This window comes from Etheostoma cragini, chromosome 3 (genome assembly GCF_013103735.1).
Source record: "Etheostoma cragini isolate CJK2018 chromosome 3, CSU_Ecrag_1.0, whole genome shotgun sequence".
Classification (NCBI taxonomy): Eukaryota; Metazoa; Chordata; class Actinopteri; order Perciformes; family Percidae; genus Etheostoma; species Etheostoma cragini.
This window is the reverse complement of record NC_048409.1, coordinates 6932418-6952376: the sequence shown is the minus strand read 5'-3', so window position 1 is coordinate 6952376 and position 19959 is coordinate 6932418. Positions and strand designations below refer to the sequence as shown.

The 19959-nt window shown below is 39.7% G+C and overlaps 1 protein-coding gene and 2 long non-coding RNA genes across 4 annotated transcripts in view; 1 reads left to right on the top strand and 2 right to left on the bottom strand.

Annotated features, from left to right (window-relative positions):
- The window catches only part of pitpnm3 (PITPNM family member 3), a 98616-nt gene that overhangs the window by 56339 nt on the left and 22318 nt on the right, over positions 1-19959 (bottom strand). Inside the window, exons 2-3 of one of the 2 annotated variants that reach the window (XM_034867174.1) lie at positions 19205-19300; positions 1508-1618 (exon numbers count right to left, since the gene is read on the bottom strand). In XM_034867174.1, the coding sequence (XP_034723065.1) occupies positions 1508-1618; positions 19205-19300 (207 nt within the window). The remainder of the gene's footprint in view (positions 1-1507; positions 1619-19204; positions 19301-19959) is intronic. The other variant, XM_034867175.1, reaches the window with a different exon arrangement.
- LOC117941943 lies at positions 5542-6074 on the bottom strand. The gene is made up of 2 exons (XR_004656007.1): positions 6039-6074; positions 5542-5807 (listed from the first exon to the last, which is right to left on the bottom strand). It is a non-coding gene; the product is annotated as an uncharacterized LOC117941943 (long non-coding RNA).
- Positions 5645-6253, top strand: LOC117941942. Its single transcript, XR_004656006.1, has 2 exons — positions 5645-5801; positions 6154-6253. It is a non-coding gene; the product is annotated as an uncharacterized LOC117941942 (long non-coding RNA).

Below are 19959 nucleotides of genomic sequence, written 5' to 3'. Positions count from 1 at the left end.
GTGGGTAACATAACATCACGACACTGTTCAACACACTCAGTTATTTTTAGTATGATTGTTTTGATCATGGTTAACAACTCTGGGCTAACCCACAAATTCATCAGTAACATTTAGCTGTTTACAGTAGAATGACAACTGATCGAATTTACCTAGCTAGCACACCCCTGTCTTCTGCCTCAGTCTCCAGGCGCTGCAAGGCTTCAGTCGGGATAAGAGCTGACAACAGCACAAGGGACAAATCCACAGCCAGCCCCAGCCAGCTAGCAAACATCCACTATCATTACAACCCCGGGCATACAGCCACAGTCAGCCCCCAGCCAGCTAGCAACCATCCACTATCATTACAGCCCCGGGGATACATCCACAGTCAGCCCCCAGCCAGCTAACAGCCATTCCAGTCTGCACTTAACTCCGGTGCTGAGGACACTAACGGCTAACGTTTACTGAACCGTCGGGAAACAGACCCAGGCACCTGAGTCAAACAGCAACCATTGTAATGTTTCACCTCTGGTAGCATTCGATCTGGACGAGAAGGATAACTCTGGGAGTTGGAAGGGGTGTGTTGCGATTCTGCTTTCTCACTCACAGGTTAATGGAGCGATTTCGATCTTATTTTGCATATCAGTAAAGCCTTACTGGATACAGTATTTTATGTCTTTCTGTAGTGTTTCTGAACAATATTATACACACTACTGTAGTAGCTGAATGAAAACTGGGACATGCTGTGTTTCTGATTGTCTATGTTGACTGACTTGGCCATATGGTGAGAAATAAATGATATCTTCTTCAGTCTGCAGCATTGGTCTTGTGTAGTGTTTGGTGAACTTACTGTATATTTCCACTTTCTCTGTGTACTTCATTTAGAGTACTCTAATCAGGGCCGTCGGGGTGTAGTGTTTTGAAAAAACGGTCCTTTAAAATAGTGCTTAAGTAATTGGAAAAAAACTGTAACACACATTTCCTGCGCCCTGTAGATCTTGGCCTAAACGCAGTGCAACAACATCCGGCCCTGTGCTGTGTGACAAATATATGCAAATGTTCCAACCAGGTAAGATGAATTGATGCATTGTTCTAATTACATAGCTCACTTTGCAGGAAATATTGCCAACATGATAATAAATCATGCCTCAATGAAGAATAAAAACAAATAAATGTCTTTATGTTTTGTAAAGGTCTTTAAACTTTCCCTACACAATTTGTAATCCATCTTCTCACTGATACCCTGTAGTAGTAAAATTACACAGCCCCGGTGTTTAGTTGGAGGGCTACTGTGGGGTCTGAATGCAGATTGAAGTAAGAAAATATTTGCTTGTACCTATTACACCTCCATAAGATTAATTCAAGGTTGTTGTTTTTACTCTTTCTGACCCCTAGAGGTCAGAAATGACTTAATATAGCTTTAAATAGAAGCCACCAGTCATCCACAGTCTAGCCACCATTAACATCATTCAGTGACTCATGAGTGTGTTTATAAAGTTGTGTGTGTGTGAGTGTGTAAGGTGTGTACCATGTGACTGGTCTTCCATGTGTCCCAGAGTTTCAATCTGCTCCACCAGGTCATTTGAGTTCCACTGACTCATGCCCAGCAGTATGGCGCTCTTCCCCTCCATAACATCTGCTGGGACACACACACACACACACAGACAATTACACAACACACACACACACACACACAAAGAGAAGTAAGAAAAAAAAAAACAGTCCTCTCTCTGCATATCAATAATATGGTAACTCAATGTTCTTGGTGTTTGAACCGATTAACGTTACGCAGGTGTTTTGATTTATTTTTGCCAGATTAAACTTTTTGTCGGATGTCTGACACTCCCTTCCCTCTCATTTTATATTTTACTGCACCTGTTAGGGTGAATAACTTAAACCTTTATAAGAGGGTGAACCCCAAAACCCAACTGACACAGTTTGGATTTGTGTCTGTTGGGCATGTATAATATATATATAAATGTACGTGGCTTGTCATTGCTGAACACAAATGGAATAGCTTTTGTGCAGCCTTTGCCTACACTTGCAAGCTGTCCTAAGACAAAATGTAAATTTGGCCTGAATGATGTTCACACTAATTAATTACACCCTAAAGACTGTGTTGTATCTTTAATTAAGCTGGCCAACCAGATATCTGTATTTATCTATTCCCCAAAGGAAGCATTATTCCATCTTTAGCCGCACTACTGGCTGCTGCAGTTTGATTATTAGCTGATAAATATTCAATGGCATACAGTACGTGATGCATCATGTGCTGCTTGCACTCCATTTAAAGGTACCCTGTGGAGTTCTTCTTGTCAACAAACACCTTTTCACTGTTTCTAGCAAAAACATAGTGTGTAGACTTGAGACAATCCAGAGCGCCGCTAGCGGTTCAAACTCCACAGGGGATATTAAAGGGGACATATCATTACAAACCTAAGTTCAGTGCTTGTGCACATACATTTGGGTATCTGCAGTGCCTACCCACCCAAAAACTGTGAAATAACACAACCAAGTCAGTGTGCTGCTTTGATCAGAAAACTTGAGATTAAACGTATGTATGATGTATGATATGCCATTCAGATTTGGCTCCCATTCCTAAGTCAAATGCAGACTCATTACAATATACCACCCCCAACCTGAGTATCTCTACACATGCCTTGAGAACTACCATGGCTTAAGCACTACCTTTGCAAAAGTGTGTCATATTTTTCTCGAAAGCCAATAAGAGCAGACAGGTCTTTTTGAAAAGGGAACTTAAACAAAAAAGACAGGCACTAAAATGGAAAATTTGAGACAGAGGGTGAAAACAGTTATATTCAGACAGACAGTATGAGAAAAAGCATGTGTTTTTTGAACATTAAAGCATGTAAACTCTATTTTAGCAGAAACCCCAAATACGAGTATGAACCTGAAGATGAGCATGATTTGTCCTCTTTAAATTAAGGTTCATTACAGCATCAGTTTTACTATTTTAGCTCTGTCCATCAGTTCTTTAGTTGCTGATATCTTTGATCAAGAAAAGTAAGCAACACTGCTACTATATAGGTTTGGGCAACCAAAGTTACCAGTCAAACAGTTTTGATTATTCAAACCTATATGAAGGAGAAAATTAAGGTGAACGGTAAAATCATTGCACTATGTAACTTAAGTGCAGGCCCTTTAAAACACAGAGCCACTATATTGTCATAAATGATGAGCTCTGTTGCAGTAGAGACAACAAAAAGACCAGCTAGGTGTGCTGTGTGGTTCAGCATGACCAAAATGGTTGTCTGCTTGTCACAGACTGTCACCCAAGACAGTCTGAGACAGGATGAGTCATACAGGAAGAAAACCCTCTACCTGACAGACTCCCTCCTTTCTCACACATTCCTGCCAGGCAGCTCTGAAACACTCTGACGTGTGTCTACACCGCCTGTCTATTTGGATCACACAGCGGCCGGTCTACTGGTCACAGTTTGTCTTTCCCTATCTGATCTGACTCCCTCCTCCCTCTGGTGCCCTCTCGTCCCGCTGGTCAGACAACACTGATGTAATAGATTAGATTATACTTTATTCATCCCACAACGGGGAAATTTCCTTATTACAGCAGCAGCATTTTCTTCAATAACAGCAAAAAAATAACGCAGGAACGTAGCGTACACACTTGCAGATTCAAACATACAGACAAGCACAGAGAAAATAGAGAGGAGCGAGAAAAAGACAGACAGAGAGATGCATACTGGATCTGAACAAGGCATTGCAGGATGTGAGAAAGCCTGTGTTTGGACAGGAGGAGATTGCAAAGCAGGCTTTACACCCCTAAAAAGCAAGTTACAAAATGATATCCTAGAGGGAGTGCTGAGCAGAGACAATTGCAGCCAAAACAGAAGCTCTCCTGAGAAGTGTGTTTAAGCAGAATAAAAAAAATGACCTACACTTAAAAACCAGGTGCAACACTAACACATTACATGCACAAATAATCACGAGAATAGGGTTAACCGACTAAAGCTTTCCTGCCTTTTGATACAACAGACCACTAAATTGGATTTGAATAACAGGTGAAAAGAGAATCAGAAGTGTGAGATCTGCCTGCAGCCAACAGCCCAGAGGGAGAGAAAAGAGATTTAGAAACATCCTTCAACCTGTCGGCTCACAGTGAGCAAGTGTCACAGTGGAAGAGAGAGGAATAGATGCTGAGATTGTTAAACGATGAGAAAATGGCCTCGGGTGACCTCTGCCACTTCAATTTGTTTTTTAGTATCCCATTCTTAATTTCTTGATCTCATCATCATGCATTCGTTGAGGCAGTGGAATTACCACAATACTAGTTTTGGCACTATGAAAATGAGATTGCTTTAGGGATTATCCTGTAAAATGGCATAAACAGTCTGTCAGGTAAGTAGGCTACTGGAGATGGATGGCATTGATCCACCATGAGCAGAGCTCAAAAGAAGACAATATGTGTCCAATCGGATATATAAGAGTGAGAAAATATACAAGAAACATGGCTGTAAAGTCGTGGTCTTATTTTCATAAATGGTGTTCTATTTTATTCTGTACAAGCACTGCAATCACTTATTTTGTGAAGTGTGTGTTCAAATTTGAAAACCACACATTTGTTTTTATTTTGTTTTCCTTACTTTTGTGTCTTGTTTGTGTTCACAAATTGCCTGTATGCTTGCTCACTATAATAGCTTGTCTTCTTAATGAATGCTTTTGTACACTGTCCTAGAGCTTTGTCATATGTGGCTTTTTGCAACACATTTATGCAAAAGCTATTCTGTAACCCACTGTTCCAGATTGATTATTTTTTATGGTCTGCTCCAGCAAGCCGCAGCACTTCCCGTATATTTGTATAGCTCATTTTATGTGCCTATTAATAGCCTATATAATTTCCCATAGGCATGCTGTTTGCTTTGTATTGTTTTAATAAAACGTTAATGTTCATCACTATTTTTAAAATTGCTTTCTTATACTTTTATCCCTGTGTGACCCCGCTGAGATGAAACAGGTTGTTGTGCAGCAACAGTTTCATTGGAATCAAACACTACAGTAGCTAATCTCACTGATCAACACAACTTCAATCAGAGACAGAGTCCTGCAGGGGAAAAAACGACTGGGTTTCAGTGGAACATGGCTCCAATACAAAGCAGAAGACTTTTAGTACTAACAAGACGTTTTTTTCTCTGTACATTCTAAACACAAAACTGTGCAAATTCCTAGATAGCTTATTGTGTTAATCATTTGTCTTCCTGGTTTGATTTCCCAATAAAATCTTACACAAATCAATTCTTGTTTAGCCTCGTAGGACATGGACTTAGGCAGAATGTGAAGGCAGCATGATTTTTGCTGTTTAAAAAAGGACTTTTATAAGAAAGAGATCTGGAACCCTGCCAAGATCTAGGGGGAGAATAAACTTTCTATAAAATTTCTGAAGAGCAATTTTGAAGTGGACACAAATAATACAACTATCCCTGTAGAGGATATGTGTACACAGAGAAAGGACTTAATGCTATCATTAGTATAGCATGGAGACTGTACCATTGTCCTTTTTTTCAGGGTTTCTCTTGATTCAGTAAAAAAGCCATTTCTTTAGTTTTAAGTTATTTACAATCAAGCCACAAAAATACCTTAAAACATATAGTGACTTTTTTTTTTTTAAAGTATCCTCATATAAAAAGAAATACAATGGTTTTGTACACTTGTTAAATTAGCTGATCATAATGTAAATTACTGAGCCGCTGGTAAAGCTCATCTGCTCTCCCTGACAGCCACACACCTCCAAAAATATGAACTAAACTCAACACACTTACCTGAGACTCTACACTTGACTGTCCCTGGTCTCCCTGTCCCTTAGCTGAGACTCTACAGCTGACTGTCCCTGATCTCCCTGTCCCTTACCTGAGACTCTACACCTGACTGTCCCTGGTCTCCGTGTTCCTTACCTGAGACTCTACACTTGACTGTCCTCGGTCTCCCTGTCCCTTACCTGAGACTCTACAGCTGACTGTCCCTGGTCTCCGTGTTCCTTACCTGAGACTCTAAACCTGACTGTCCCTGGTCTCCCTGTCCCTTACCTGAGACTCTACACCTGACTGTCCCGGGTCTCCCTGTCATTTACCTGATACTCTACTATTGACTGTCCCTGGTCTCCCTGTCCCTTACGTGAGACTCTACACCTGATTGTCCCAGGTCTCCCTATTCCTTAGTTCTTTCTGTCTCCTTTGCCTGTGACATAGTGACGTTAGTATTTCCATAGGTACCCATTCTTATAAAGATGTTACCAAATTGTCTAAATATGAGGACTTATTGAACTTACTTGGTGTTATAGTGTACTAGAATATATTTCTTTTCTCTGTCATTATATCTGGAAAACAACACAAATCTTTAATGTCAGATGTCTAAATATGAGTTGAATTCATTGTTCCACTACGTGATCATATTATGAATATAAAATGATCTTGCGTCCTCAACATAAATATTAGGTTTTGTCTGAGACAATATCTATTATGGACTACTATATTATACTAGAATATATATGAAAAACAAGATAGATTTTTTCTTTAATTTACTTCATCTCAGAGCGGCGCATGTCCCAGAGATGTAAGATGAAAGTTAGTGAAGACAGGCGAGGGAATAGAGTGGATGACTACAGATACGTAGTTTCACCAACACCTTAGACAAACAAAATCAACGGGGAATGAGGTGTGTGTGAGTTTGGGCTCTTGTACTTTTACCATTGCAGGGACCAGCTTTAGTTCTTGATCTACAGTGCAATGACATTTTTGATGAGTAAGTTTTAACCATTCCTCAGGCTGATTTAAGTATTAAGACTTGGTTTTAAAGGTAAGGTTAGGGCTTGGTGAAGCATTTTATCAATGAGGGTGCTCAGAAGTACAGAAGAGTGTCTCCTATGTGCTGCTTCTTTGTGACTCACTGCATGACAATTGTGTTTTAGAGATAAAATGCTGTAATCAGCTACATGTACAAGATCCTCAGGAAATTAGAATGGAATTGGAGCATTGGAAGCAATAAAAATTATAACGCACAAACACTCCTTCCTTCTTGTCTTTGTACTGTTGTTGATTAAAATCTTCACAATATACACAGGTCTATTCATTCATGTAAACATTGATTATGCCAGTGATCAAAGAATGTCAAGTTATTCTTTTAAGGTGAGTACAGTAAAATTCCATTTACATACAATATCATTGTATGAATATATTATTGTACAAGCAAGTTTAACGATTATTTAAATGCAACAAAAACTGACTCATGCCATTAAATGTCATTACAGATTTACTGGACAACTTGTGCAAAAGAGACTTGGTTTTCTTGGTCACCCCAGTTCCCATCCACACATAGTGCAGAGTAGAAAACAGTGATGTCATAAGCTAGCAGCCTCATAATAATAGATGCCCTACTTGCATATAAACATAGTTTACCTCCAGTGGCAATTTATTACGTCATTAAACTGTTGGAGCAGCCAACACCGTGAATTTCCTTTCAGGTTTAGTTTGTCAATTCCCCTCATTATTTAAATTCATGTCATCAAATAACAAATCTGGTTTAACACCCAGGACACAGTCAACAGCTCACATCAATAAACAATGTGACAACTGATTTGGCAAGCGCTTGAGCAGTCGGAAGGCACATTCAGTCCTGATATAAAATGAGACGTTCCACCACTGTGAACAATGTGTGTAGATTTACATTCGAGCGAGATGAACAGAGGTTGAGTGATGCTGTGGGGCTCTGAGGTGGATACACCCAGTATGCTGAGTAGAAGAGAGGTATGATTTTTCATTTTAATTACTGTGCGTAAAGGGCCCCTGGAATTAATCAGATTCTTCAGATGGAGTAAAAAGATGTGCTATCTTGCATAAATACCTCCTGCTGCTGCCGCTGCTTCTGCTCACCAGTGGTAGAAACAGCCATGAAAGAGCTGAAACACGTGACAATCTATCACACACATGTTAGGACCATCAGATAAAGGATAATTAGACCTGATATTAAACAGAGATCTCAAAGGGAAACGTGTCTGCACAGACGAAAATATTTTCAGCCTACACGTAAAATTCCAAGCCTGCTCCACTTCTGAAAAAAAAAAAAAGAAAGCACATTTCTCCTTAGACAAGAAGAGAAAAAGACTATTTAACAGCTGCAGCCAGCAAGTCACACGTACAGTGAGGAAAATAAGTATTTGAACACCCTGCTATTTTGCAATTTCTCCTACTTAGAAATCATGGAGAGGTCTGAAATTGTCATCGTAGGTGCATGTCCACTATAAGAGACTTAATCTATAAAAAAAAAATCCAGAAATCACAATGTATGATTTTTTAACTATTTATTTGTATGATACAGCTGAAAATAAGTATGTGAACACCTGAGAAAATCAATGTTTATATTTGGTACAGTAGCCTTTGTTTGCAATTACAGAGGTCAAACGTTTCCTGTAGTTTTTCACCAGGTTTGCACACACCGCAGAAGGGAATTTGGCGCACTCCTCCACACAGATCTTTCCTAGATCAGTCAGGTTTCTGGGCTGTCGCTGAGAAACACAGAGTTTGAGCTCCCTCCAAAGATTCTTTATTGGGTTTAGGTCTGGAGACTTGATAAGACCAGAAGCTTGAAGTGCTTCTTAGAGAGCCACATCTTGGTTCTCCTGGCTTTGTGCTTCGGGCCATTGCCATGTTGGAAGACCCGGCCTCGACCCATCTTCAATGCTCTAACTGAGGGAAGGAGTTTGTTCCCCCAAATCTCGCAATACATGGCCCCGGTCATTCTCTCCTTAATACAGTGCAGTCGCCCTGTCCCATGCGCAGGAAAACACCCCCAAAGCATGATGCTACCACCCCCATGCTTCACAGTAGGGATGGTGTTCTTGGGATGGTACTCATCATTATTCTTCCTCCAAACACGGTTAGTGGAATTATGACCAAAAAGTTCTATTTTGGTCTCATCTGACCACATGACTTTCTCCCATGACTCCTCTGGATCATCCAAATGGTCATTGGCAAACTTAAGACGGGCCTTGACATGTGCTGGTTTAAGCAGGGGAACCTTCCCTGCTATGCATGATTTCAAACCATGACGTCTTAGCGTATTACCAACGGTAACCTTAGAAACTAGCTATTTTCAGGTCATTGACCAGCTCCCCCCGTGTAGTTCTGGGCTGATTTCTCAACCTTCTCAGGATCATTGTGACCCCACAAGGAGAGATCTTGCATGGAGCACCAGTCCGAGGGAGAATGACAGTCATGTTTAGCTTCTTCCATTTTCTAATGATTGCTCCAACAGTGGACCTTTTTTCACCAAGCTGCTAGGCAATTTCCCCTTAGACCTTTCCAGCCTTGTGGAGGTGTACAATTTTGTCGCTAGTGTCGTTGGACAGCTCTTTAGTCTTGGCCATGTTAGTAGTTGGATTCTTACTGACTGTATGGGGTGGACAGGTGTCTTTATGCAGCTAACAACCTCAAACAGATACATCTAATTTAGGATAATTAATGGAGTGGAGGTGGACATTTTGAAGGCAGACTAACAGGTCTTTGAGGGTCAAAATTCTAGCTGATAGACAGGTGTTCAAATACATACTGCATTTGCAGCTGTATCATACAAATAAATAGTTTTAAAAATCATAAAAAATCATACAGTGTGATTTCTGGATTTTTTTTTAGAATATGTCTCTCACACTGGACATGCACCCACAGTGACAATTGCAGACCCCTCCATGATTTCTAAGTGGGAGAACTAGCAAAATAGCAGGGTGTTCAATTACTTATTTTCCTCACTGTAGGTGTCACTTCACAAAATGGCCCCAGGGCTGAGAACTCAATTCTCATATTGGTTCCTGAACCCTAAACACAGCATGGAGACTAGCCGGTGATAAGAACAATTATTATTAGCATGGAGCCTAGCCGGTGATAATAATCATTATTATTAGCCTAGCCGGTGATCCTGAACTATGAAACTTGCTGACACATAGAAACCTTTTCTCTCCACCTCAACAGGTCAGCGCCCCAGCTTGTGCTACAAATTCCATTTTTGAAACAAAGTGGATTTAATTTCGGTGCTGGAAGCACCTTGGATCCTATGAAAACACGCCCTGTTGTTTTCATTTCTGCAGGAGAAGAACACAACAAAGCTGACTTACCAGCTTCTCTCCTTTTGCTTTTGGGAGGGAATGCTTTCCTCCATGTTTGAGCAGAACCGGACCTGTTTTGTTCCCATGGTGATCTATGCACAGAAATGAACGGACTGAACACACACGTAAGGTTTGAGGTTTTCTGGGCAGAGACATTTCACTGAGTTTAGTTACTTAACTAAATGAGAGGGTGATCACTGTCAGAACCTGGAGGATCAAGATTCTTTTCTCTCCCTTTTTACACATTAACCAAACACACACACACGCAAGCAAATACCTACGCACGTACGAACGCACAGACACAGACAGACAGACAGATGCCTGCTACACGTCTGTTGGTTGTTTTTGCTTTGTTGTAGATAAAAAACAAAGGGATATTGTTTTAATTGATCGAAAGATTATTGCTTGGCCATTGATGATTTTGAAATTATATAAATTCTGTTGTGATTATTTGTTTATTTCCTGTAATAATTGCATGTTGAACACAGTCAGCTCCTTTAGAAAATACCAGATGAATTAACCATTTTAATTAAGATCTGTATTTTAAAGGGAACGCCACCAAATGAGACTATTTGAAAGTTCATTATTGGTTATTATTGGTCCCTGATTCCAGGGTGGTGCCCTGTTATATTCATAACTTTATTACTATTGATAAAACATCTTTGATAAATTTCCAATAATTGAATCTGTAATCTACCGATACCCAATACACATAAACAGAGAGGTGTGTGAGATAGCATTCTTTACATCAGAAATACAATAAACTATATTCAGCACCTTATTTGACACCAAATAATGAATCCCCAGAATGTATTATGCTACTGTGAATTAGAAACACACAAGGCTTAAGAATCCAAAAATATTGTCTTCCCATCTCACAAATAACAAAACTGAAACTGTTACCCTCAACTCAAAACAAAGCCAAAATGTTCTGGCAGCAGCTTTGTGTTTAAAATGTCCCACTGAGCTTTTTCAGCAAAATGATGAAGATGAGATGGTGCTATTGGCTGAGTAAAACCAGTAAATGTGAACACAATAAAGTGACACATTTGTGATATTCAATCATGCCGTATTATTCAGTAAAAGGTCCTTTTTGTGGAGTAACAACATCAAAGAAAATAAATGTGTAACACCTTTCACCGTGTTTCTGCATGTGGTTCCTTCAGCTTTAAACACTTTATCTCTTAGGCAACCACTAAAATTGAAGCTGAAACCTATACCTAAAAAGATTCCTATGGATTTAGATTTTGTTCTTTTATTGTGAGCTTGTTTCCTTTTGAAGAGTCGCATTTGAGAGCTTCTGTATCTGGATTGTAGATAAACTGCAGCTTTTACTTTCCACTGGTGGGACATGAACATATTACACTTGATAGTGGAAGGGTCTCTGGATGTGGTCGAGTCATGCAGCTCTGACAGCGGTCTCTGTTACAATTCTCGCCAGCTCAAGGTGGCAATGTGACAAAGTGTGTGTGTGTGTGTATTTGCTAGGGGCAGCTGTGCGGATGTCAGGAGAGTTGATCAACAGAGTGACAGCATCAAACTATCCAGCTAACATCTGCGTTGCCTCTACACATGTCACACAAACACTGGCCGTTTGTGTGACAACGTCAACTGACGGAAACTGAACGTCAGTCTCAGTTCTCATAAGAAACAACACATGCAGATGTTTTTACCAATTAACATCTGTGCTCATGTAACATTTCATCTGCTTACCACAGTAAGATTTACATTGTTTTTTGTGATCAAATTTTGTATTTATTTCTGGAAAAGTAAAGAGCAACCAACAATTACAAACAATACACAGAGAAAGAGAATGCATAAAAAAATAATTAAAAATTAAATAAAAATATGAAAAATAAATTAGAACATAGAGAGCAAAGACGGGAGTCAGGGAGACAAAAATAATACACGCCGGAACAGACAAACCCAAACACTTACACAAACAGACACATACAGACACAAGACAAGGAAACAAACACGGAGGAAACAATCACAGCCACAGCCTTCACAGCCTCAGCAATGTTCACCTAAGTGTCCAGAGTCTTTCCTGGCGCTTTATTAATGAGCGCCGTGGAAAGCTCCATAAACACTACATCCATGTAGCAAATGGTTCATGTGTGGATAGACAGGTCGTGGGGTGGTTTCCAACGAGTTGCAATCATCTTTTTTGCAGCTGTAAGTTAAGCAAAGACAGCACAAGTTCCAGAGAGTTGAAAGGCTGACAGATCATTTAAAATAAAAACAGTGGCAGTAGAAGGTACAGTAACATTAAACAAGGCGGAAAAGTAATGCAATATTCAAGAACCGACTAATGGGAGCTCACTCCCAGACCATGTGAAAATATGTACCTTGTGCTTTTATTGGACAGAGAGTGCATGAGTGCTGTTAATTATTTTCATGTGGTGCATTTCCAGAAGGGTGAGATATGTCCCAGTATGATATGTAAAATTGTGGTGAATCTGCTGATGGTCTGGATTGCGTGATACTTCTGGAATGCTAGACCATACATTATGCTAGTCGAGATCGCTACTCAAGCCTGGGCAATCACAATCGTCTGGATACCATCCCACAGTTTTTAGGGTGCACAGTAAATAACCTCAGATTAGGATGGATGGGCAAAGGCCTCGGCCAAGGGACGCCGTATGCCTTGAGTGCTCATCTTAATTGAAGGTAAAAGAAAAAAGAGGAACAAGGTAGACTGAATGCGTTCTGCAAGTCAGAAAAAGGAAGTAAGCCAAACTCGCTAAAAATGCCTTTTAGATAATGAAGCCCCCTTTGTTCCCATTGGGGGGCTCCACAATTATCGGCCTCCACCCAATCAGTAACAAGCTATATGGCAGTGTGTTTCAGCCAATTTCCAAGTTTTGATAAGACGTGAGACAAAGGGACCAAACCGTAACTGGCACTGTTTGTTAGAAACATGGGCAAAAAGTTTGTAAAGGAGTGACCAAGGCTCTGTCATAGCACTTTCTAAGGTACACCAGCAGACAGACAAATCTGGGCTAAACCAAGTGAGAAGGGGCCTCAACAAGATGGACCAAAATAATGTTGGAAGTTGGGAACTGAATGGCCACCATCCTCTTTCCTCTTCTGTAAAGTAGACATCTTAAGTTGCGACCGCTTGCCTTTCCAGATAAATTTGTATACCGCTGGCTGTAATTTACGCTGGTAGCCAGCAGGAGAGGAGAGAGATAGCATAGAGCTCACAAAATCAATACTGGTTAAAACATTCATTTTAACCATTGAGATACAGGCTTGAATAAACATGGGGAGACCCATCCATTTCTCAACACCTTTCAAGACATTGTTCAGAGCACCAGAATAGTTATATTTCTATACTCCTTGCACAATGATAGAAGGTGAGGGAGAGATTGAGAGGGGTTCTCTAAAAAATCTAAACATTGTCTGCAAATAATGAGAGACGATGCTGTGTACCACAAATGCACATCGGTGGCACCATAATCAATTGGCGAATGGCTAATGGCTCAAAAGAAATCACAAATAATGCAGGACTCAAGGGGCAACCTAGGCTGGAGGATTTAGAAACTGGAAAAGAGGAGGAGGTGCGTCCGGTTAAGACTCGAGCTGAGGGATTAGAGTACGAAGCTTTAATCATCCCAATAACAGTTTTACCAAAGCCCTTCACCTCCAAGACTGACAATAAAAATGACCACACAACTCTGTCAAAAGCTTTCATTGCATTAAGAAACAGTCCGTTAACTCCAGCATTTAATTGTTGAGCGTATTATAGAAATTGCTATCAAAAACATTAGGCACATAAGCTGACACAAGTGAAATTTTCCTAGCACCAAACTCTGTTTGGAGATCACAATCTTGCCTGTATCATGTGACCAAGAGTACAAGTCTTTAAGTGGGAGATTCTGTTTGACAACAATGGCTACTCCTTTTGTTTTAGAAGTTGCTGAGGCGGATCAATTGTGTGACAGAATCTATTGGCTAGACGGACGGTATTCGCCTGCAGCAAATGTGTCTCCTGTAATAATGCAATGTCAACATTTCTCTGTTTTAGTAAGCCCAGAGTGCTGGTGTGTTTATGAGAAGCATTCAGTCTGCCACAATTCCAAACCAAAAATGAAAGATCACCAATTATCAAAAAAAGCTGCGTTCTAAATGAGAGTATATGTGGAAATTGCTACTGCCTTTTCCTTAAAATAGTGCATCCAAAGCTAAGTCACTCATTACACAAAACATGTAAAACACTGAACAAGAACATACAAGACAGGGACACAAAAGGGAACGTAAGAGAAAGGGGGGAAACAGACAACAGTGCAATACATTCAGGACCCGTTAAGAGAACAAGACAAATCAACGGTCCATGTTCAACAGGCAGTTGTTTCAGTCTTTATCCTCCTCCAAGCCTGATTGGCATAGTCCGCAGCATCCATGGCGGAGGTGAAAGCTCTGTACAGGGCGCCTTCCCTGATCTTCAGCGTTGCTGTATAAAGCAGGAAAAAATCCAGACCCTTCACCCGTGCTGAATCCATGGCTCGATAAAAAGCCTGGTGTCTTTTTAGGGTGAAGTTGCTGTAGTTTTTACTGGAGTACCAAATATTCCGGCCCTTAATGACATGTGGGCATTTCCGCGCAGCTTGTAGAATCGCCTTCCTGGTTGTGTAACGAAGCACTTTGAAAATCATCGTGAGAATGGTAATGGTATTTTTCTTCAGGCAATCACTGTAAATTCCGTGGGTTCACATAATCTCTATCAAAACATCTGCTAGATTCCGGAGCCACTTAGGCAGCGAGCATGACCGATACAGGATAGCATTATCACCTTCTAGCCCCTCTTTCAGCCCGACGATGCAGAAGTTAATTCTTCGGTTTCTGTCCTCCATGTCTGCTAACTTAACTTCCCAAGTTGGAACCACATAAAACAACTATTTGGCAATATTGGGCCAGGAGCTTCACCTCAAGCCGCCATCTCCGTCCAGCCAATCACGTGACCTGATTTACATTGTTGATATTCGACCAACTGTTTATCTTGCATTGAATGCTCGCTCAGATTACAATTCTTCTTTAAGTACTATTCTTTATGACTCAGGTGAATTTTATTTCCTTAACTCGAAATCACAAATCACAAATTTGCCTTAAATCTAGGTCTAGGTCTACACGACACTCACTTTAAACTTATACGCTTGGGATGAGGAAAAAACTGGATATTTATTCTCTTCAATTTTGTTATTTTGCCAATGTCAAACTGCATTTCATATAGGCAACATTTTCACAAGAACTCAGTACCTAAACTCAGGTATTGTAGAAAAATAATTCTAATTAACTCATGTTTAAGCTGACCCAGCTGTAATCATACAGTTTAAGAAGTTGAACAATTTTATATATTCTTACAGTAAATACAGGTTAACTGTATTTGATATTCAGTTGCAAAGCCTTTACAAAATGACTAAAGTCTAAAAGACCAAAAGTCACTGGCCCACGGACATCAGCAGACACTTTACATCTTTCCTTTCAAAAGTGCTACTAGTCTTTTATTGTCAACCCCGTATGATTATGAACATCCTTAAACACCCTCAATAATAACAATAATCTCTTAAACCCTAATATCATTTTTTTCTTTCAATTCCAATCCATTGGAATAAAGAATTTAAAAAAAGTCATATACTTGTGCCATACACTTGAGGATGCACCTTTATCTTTACCAGCTTATATATAAACTGACACTGGCCAAGTGCATTAAAGTGTCTCAAAATAAACTGACATAAAGGAGCATTAGAATATAGCCATTTCTAAACACTCAAATTCTAATCCCAGGATGCAGGATGAGCCACTTTGAGATGTCTTCATCTTGTTTCCCAAAGGCTCCTGACAAAGTATTGCATTTACTAAATAGAGACAGTATAATGTATATAAAGACCATAAACACAAAAGTCAGGGTTAATCGTTTTAGCAGAAAGCTGAGCAAATCTTTGACGGTTTTCATACATGTTCATGCTGTTTCACGGTCCATTGGGTTACACAGTGTGGATGAAAGCATTCATCAAAGCCACGTTATAATAATAAATAATAAACCCCCCCCAAGCATATTGTGCTGGTTTGAGTGTAACTCCTCAATGTAATTCCTTCAGTTTTTCTCTCTGTTTTCTATTAAAGACTGAAATTGCTTCTGAAAATATATATCTAGTTTGCCTGGTAGAAATAAGAAGCTTATCCAGAGCACCTATATGCAGCTAAGATTGAGAGTCACAGTATTGCAAGTGACTGTGGTGGTCCATAATTTAAACAACCTTTTATAATCTTGCATTGGTTTCCCTTTTAAGGGATGCCTCCCCCATACAGAGCGAATTTTTATGTTAGGACTAACATGCTCTGTTGCTTTTTCTCCACGTTCCCCCTGAGCTCAGACAAGAAACCCAACTGCAATAAAAAAACACCCTTCAAACACCTATCTCTTCTTGGGTTTTTCTTTTTAGCTTTGTTGTATTTCACGTTTCTACATGTCCCTCGTTCTACAGTTTAATGGATCATCTTTTTGATTTGGGACATATTTGCAACACGACCTGGAAAAACACTGGCCTGCCCCAGAGTCCAGTGCATCAATGAGTGAAGGCAAAATGAGAGCTGATATGTTTGGTCTCTGAATAATAAGCCAATTAGAGATGAAAAAACAGACTGAAATGAAAGATGGGGGTGTCTGAGTGGTGCCTTCACCAAGAGCATATGGACCTTAACTTTATGACAGATGGCTGTGGAAATCTATCTTACTGATTCTAACCAAAACTGTGCACAACTCATAACTTATTCAAAATCACACTGATTGCGTCTGCAGCCAACTAAAAGAAGTGCAATAGACGTTTGGTTAGTTCATACACTGTTCCCAAACCTTTTAGCATGGCCCATTTTTGCATCACTTTGTGAACAAAAAGACATAACCCCCCCCCCCCCCCCCCCCTGAAAAATGTCTATTTGTTAAATATGACGCTACTTTTAGCAGTTGCTTAGTTTAGCTTAGCGTAAAGACTGAAAACGGGGAAACAGCTAGCCTGGCTCTTAATGCGTACGCGCGACAGCTTGTACAAAAAGTTGTTATGTAAGGTTGTTAGAATTATTACTAAACTTGCTGGTAGAATTATACTGTATAAACAAACCATTACTAAGGAAATACAAATTTTCCACACCTGCCTTAAAGGAATAGTTCAACAGTTTGGTAAATATGCTTATTCTTATAAGAGTTAGATGGGAAGAACGACGCCACTCACGTGCCTGTCCATTAAATATAAAGCTCCTGCCAGCAGCCAGTGAGTTTACCTTACCAGCCTACCAGCACTTTTAATGCTAGCCTTTTAACACATCATACAAAAATCTGTGTAAAAGGTGTAAAATCAAGTGTAAAATCAACAATTCTTGGTTTTACGGTGATTACGTCCTGACTATTTTATAGCCGGGTGCCGAGACATCCTGGAGTCTGGTTGCTCTGCATGACTCCACAATATGTTGTTTTTACACTTCAGTTTTGTATGCAACAATTAAAAATAACATGTCCATTTTAATAATATATGTGCAGGTAAGTGAATTTGTTTCCCTCTGCTTTCAGCCTTTTTGCTTAGCTAAGCTAACCGGCTGCTGACTGTAGCTTGATATTCACCAGACAAACAGAAAGGGTACGTATGTATTGTCTTGTCTAACTCTCTGCAAGAAAGTGAATGTATGTTTCCAGTGTGTACAAACAAACTTCTGATTATTTCTTTCTGCTTTTGTTTGACACAAAATGCACACGCCTCACCCCAAGCTATTTACTTGAAAGAGATAAAGGACATCTTACATATTACCCAGTAGAGATGCTTCACAGCTGAGTGTAGAGTCTTGTGCTGCAGATGTGTGTGTGAGGATGACAGGGTCCTTGTGCACTCATACAGTACAACACATGCACATGTTATCTTAATCCCTTGTGATTCCTCCACGCTGATAGGCGCCTTGACACCGGTCTCACAAAATACATTTTGAGCAATGCCCTGCTCTGCTCAAAATTTATTTGAGCAAATTTATTTACCACCCAGAACACAGTTATTGCCAGTTATTGTCCCCAGCTTTAAAGTGCCTATATTATGAAAAAATCACTTTTTATGGGATTTGGGGTGCTATTTTGTGTCTCTTGTGCTTCCACAAGCATTTAAACTTGAAAAAACTATCCATTCTGTTTTGAGTGAGATACAGGTTTCTGAATGTCCTCAGCTTTCAGTCTTTTCAAAATCTGCAAAGCTTTCTACATCAGTAGCCAAGATGAGGTGGCAAACTGTAGAATGCTAGCACTAGCATGCTAGCTCGTTCTCAATGGCAAAACACTGCTACAACACACACTGGTTCACTATAATCTCCAAAAGAACTACTTCCTGTCCCTGTTCTGCAGGTATTCTACAAGTGGCTCTCGTTTAGAAGAAGTCTCCCAACTAATCCTGACTTATACTGACCAAAGTTGGAAGAAAAGTTATCTAGCTAATGTGATCTTACCTAGCTACTGAGCATGTGCAACCCCCAACAAAGATAGTATAGAAGTGAGATGTCTCACGCTGTAGCTAAAACAGAGACCTAACCACACAGGGTGAAAAGAGAATCTGCAGTACAACAAAAATTGTTTTTTGAAAATTAAACTATGTAAACCTATTCTGATACAACCTCAATATACAATTAGGAAACTGAAAATGAGCATAATATGGGTGCTTTAAAAAATTAAAGACTGTCAGCCCTTTTTCACCAAACACACTTTCACCTTTAACATTGGGCTTCCCATAATGTGAACTGTAATAAGGCTTTGGTATAGGACCTTTGACTTTTACTAGAGCTCAGACAATTGATTAATATACTGTAAATATACAGTATGTATTCTTTAAAAACTCTAAAGGGTATTTTTCATAGTTTTTGTTGAATTTTATAGGACAAATAATTAATGAAGACAATATATTAAGAGGGGAAAAAGGCTAGAAGAGTCACAGTATGCACACTTGATGAAATAGGGTCTATTTAAAATGCTTATACAGAAGTCCAGATCAATTATTTGACTATGACTGTGGAGAGACAAAAAAAAAGGTGAAGACAGGACAAAATGGGAAGATAAAATGTAATACTAACCTCTGGCATCAAAGAACTCGTCATCGGAGCTGTCAACTGATTCTTGTGCAATATTCTGCAGACACCAATGAGAGGCGCTGTGCTTACGTGATGATCCTGTGGGTCACAACAAGAAGGAAAAGGCAGAAAATCTGCTTTTAAACTGGAAGGATGACAGGCAGGGTCGTGCCATTAATCACAGAACTCGAGGATAAGTGCATTTATCTAATAATTCAGAGTTAAAAGCAAAGCGTGAATGCACCAGGTGGGGATGGACGGCCTTTCGAGTGCCACAGCATGCCAAAGACCCATATGGACTTTTCTTTGAGTGGTATCATGGCACACAAGTGTCTCAGCAAGGAAGTGTTTTTTATGGCTTTCTAATACAAAAACACAATATTCACTCTCAAGTATCTAGATATAAAACCATTGCAAACATGCAGAAAGTGAAAGTGGCACTAAAACTGACAAAACACAGCGCTCACTCTGTTGAGGTTGGCATCAATGACCCCAATAAGGTAATGATAGTGTAGACCACATTAATTATGACTTGCAGCCGAAACAGCAATCAAATGCAACTCTGCTAAACTGTGCTGAGTAAGGTCAAGCTACACCATATATATAAATCTATATATATATTCTGCGATAGGAGACAAAACACTCTGGGTATTTTGCATTTCTTCACATAGCACTCACAGCACTCACATAAAATACTATTACTAGTACTAATACTAAAATATATATTTTTTTATTTTTATTGGTGGCGATTAAAAGAA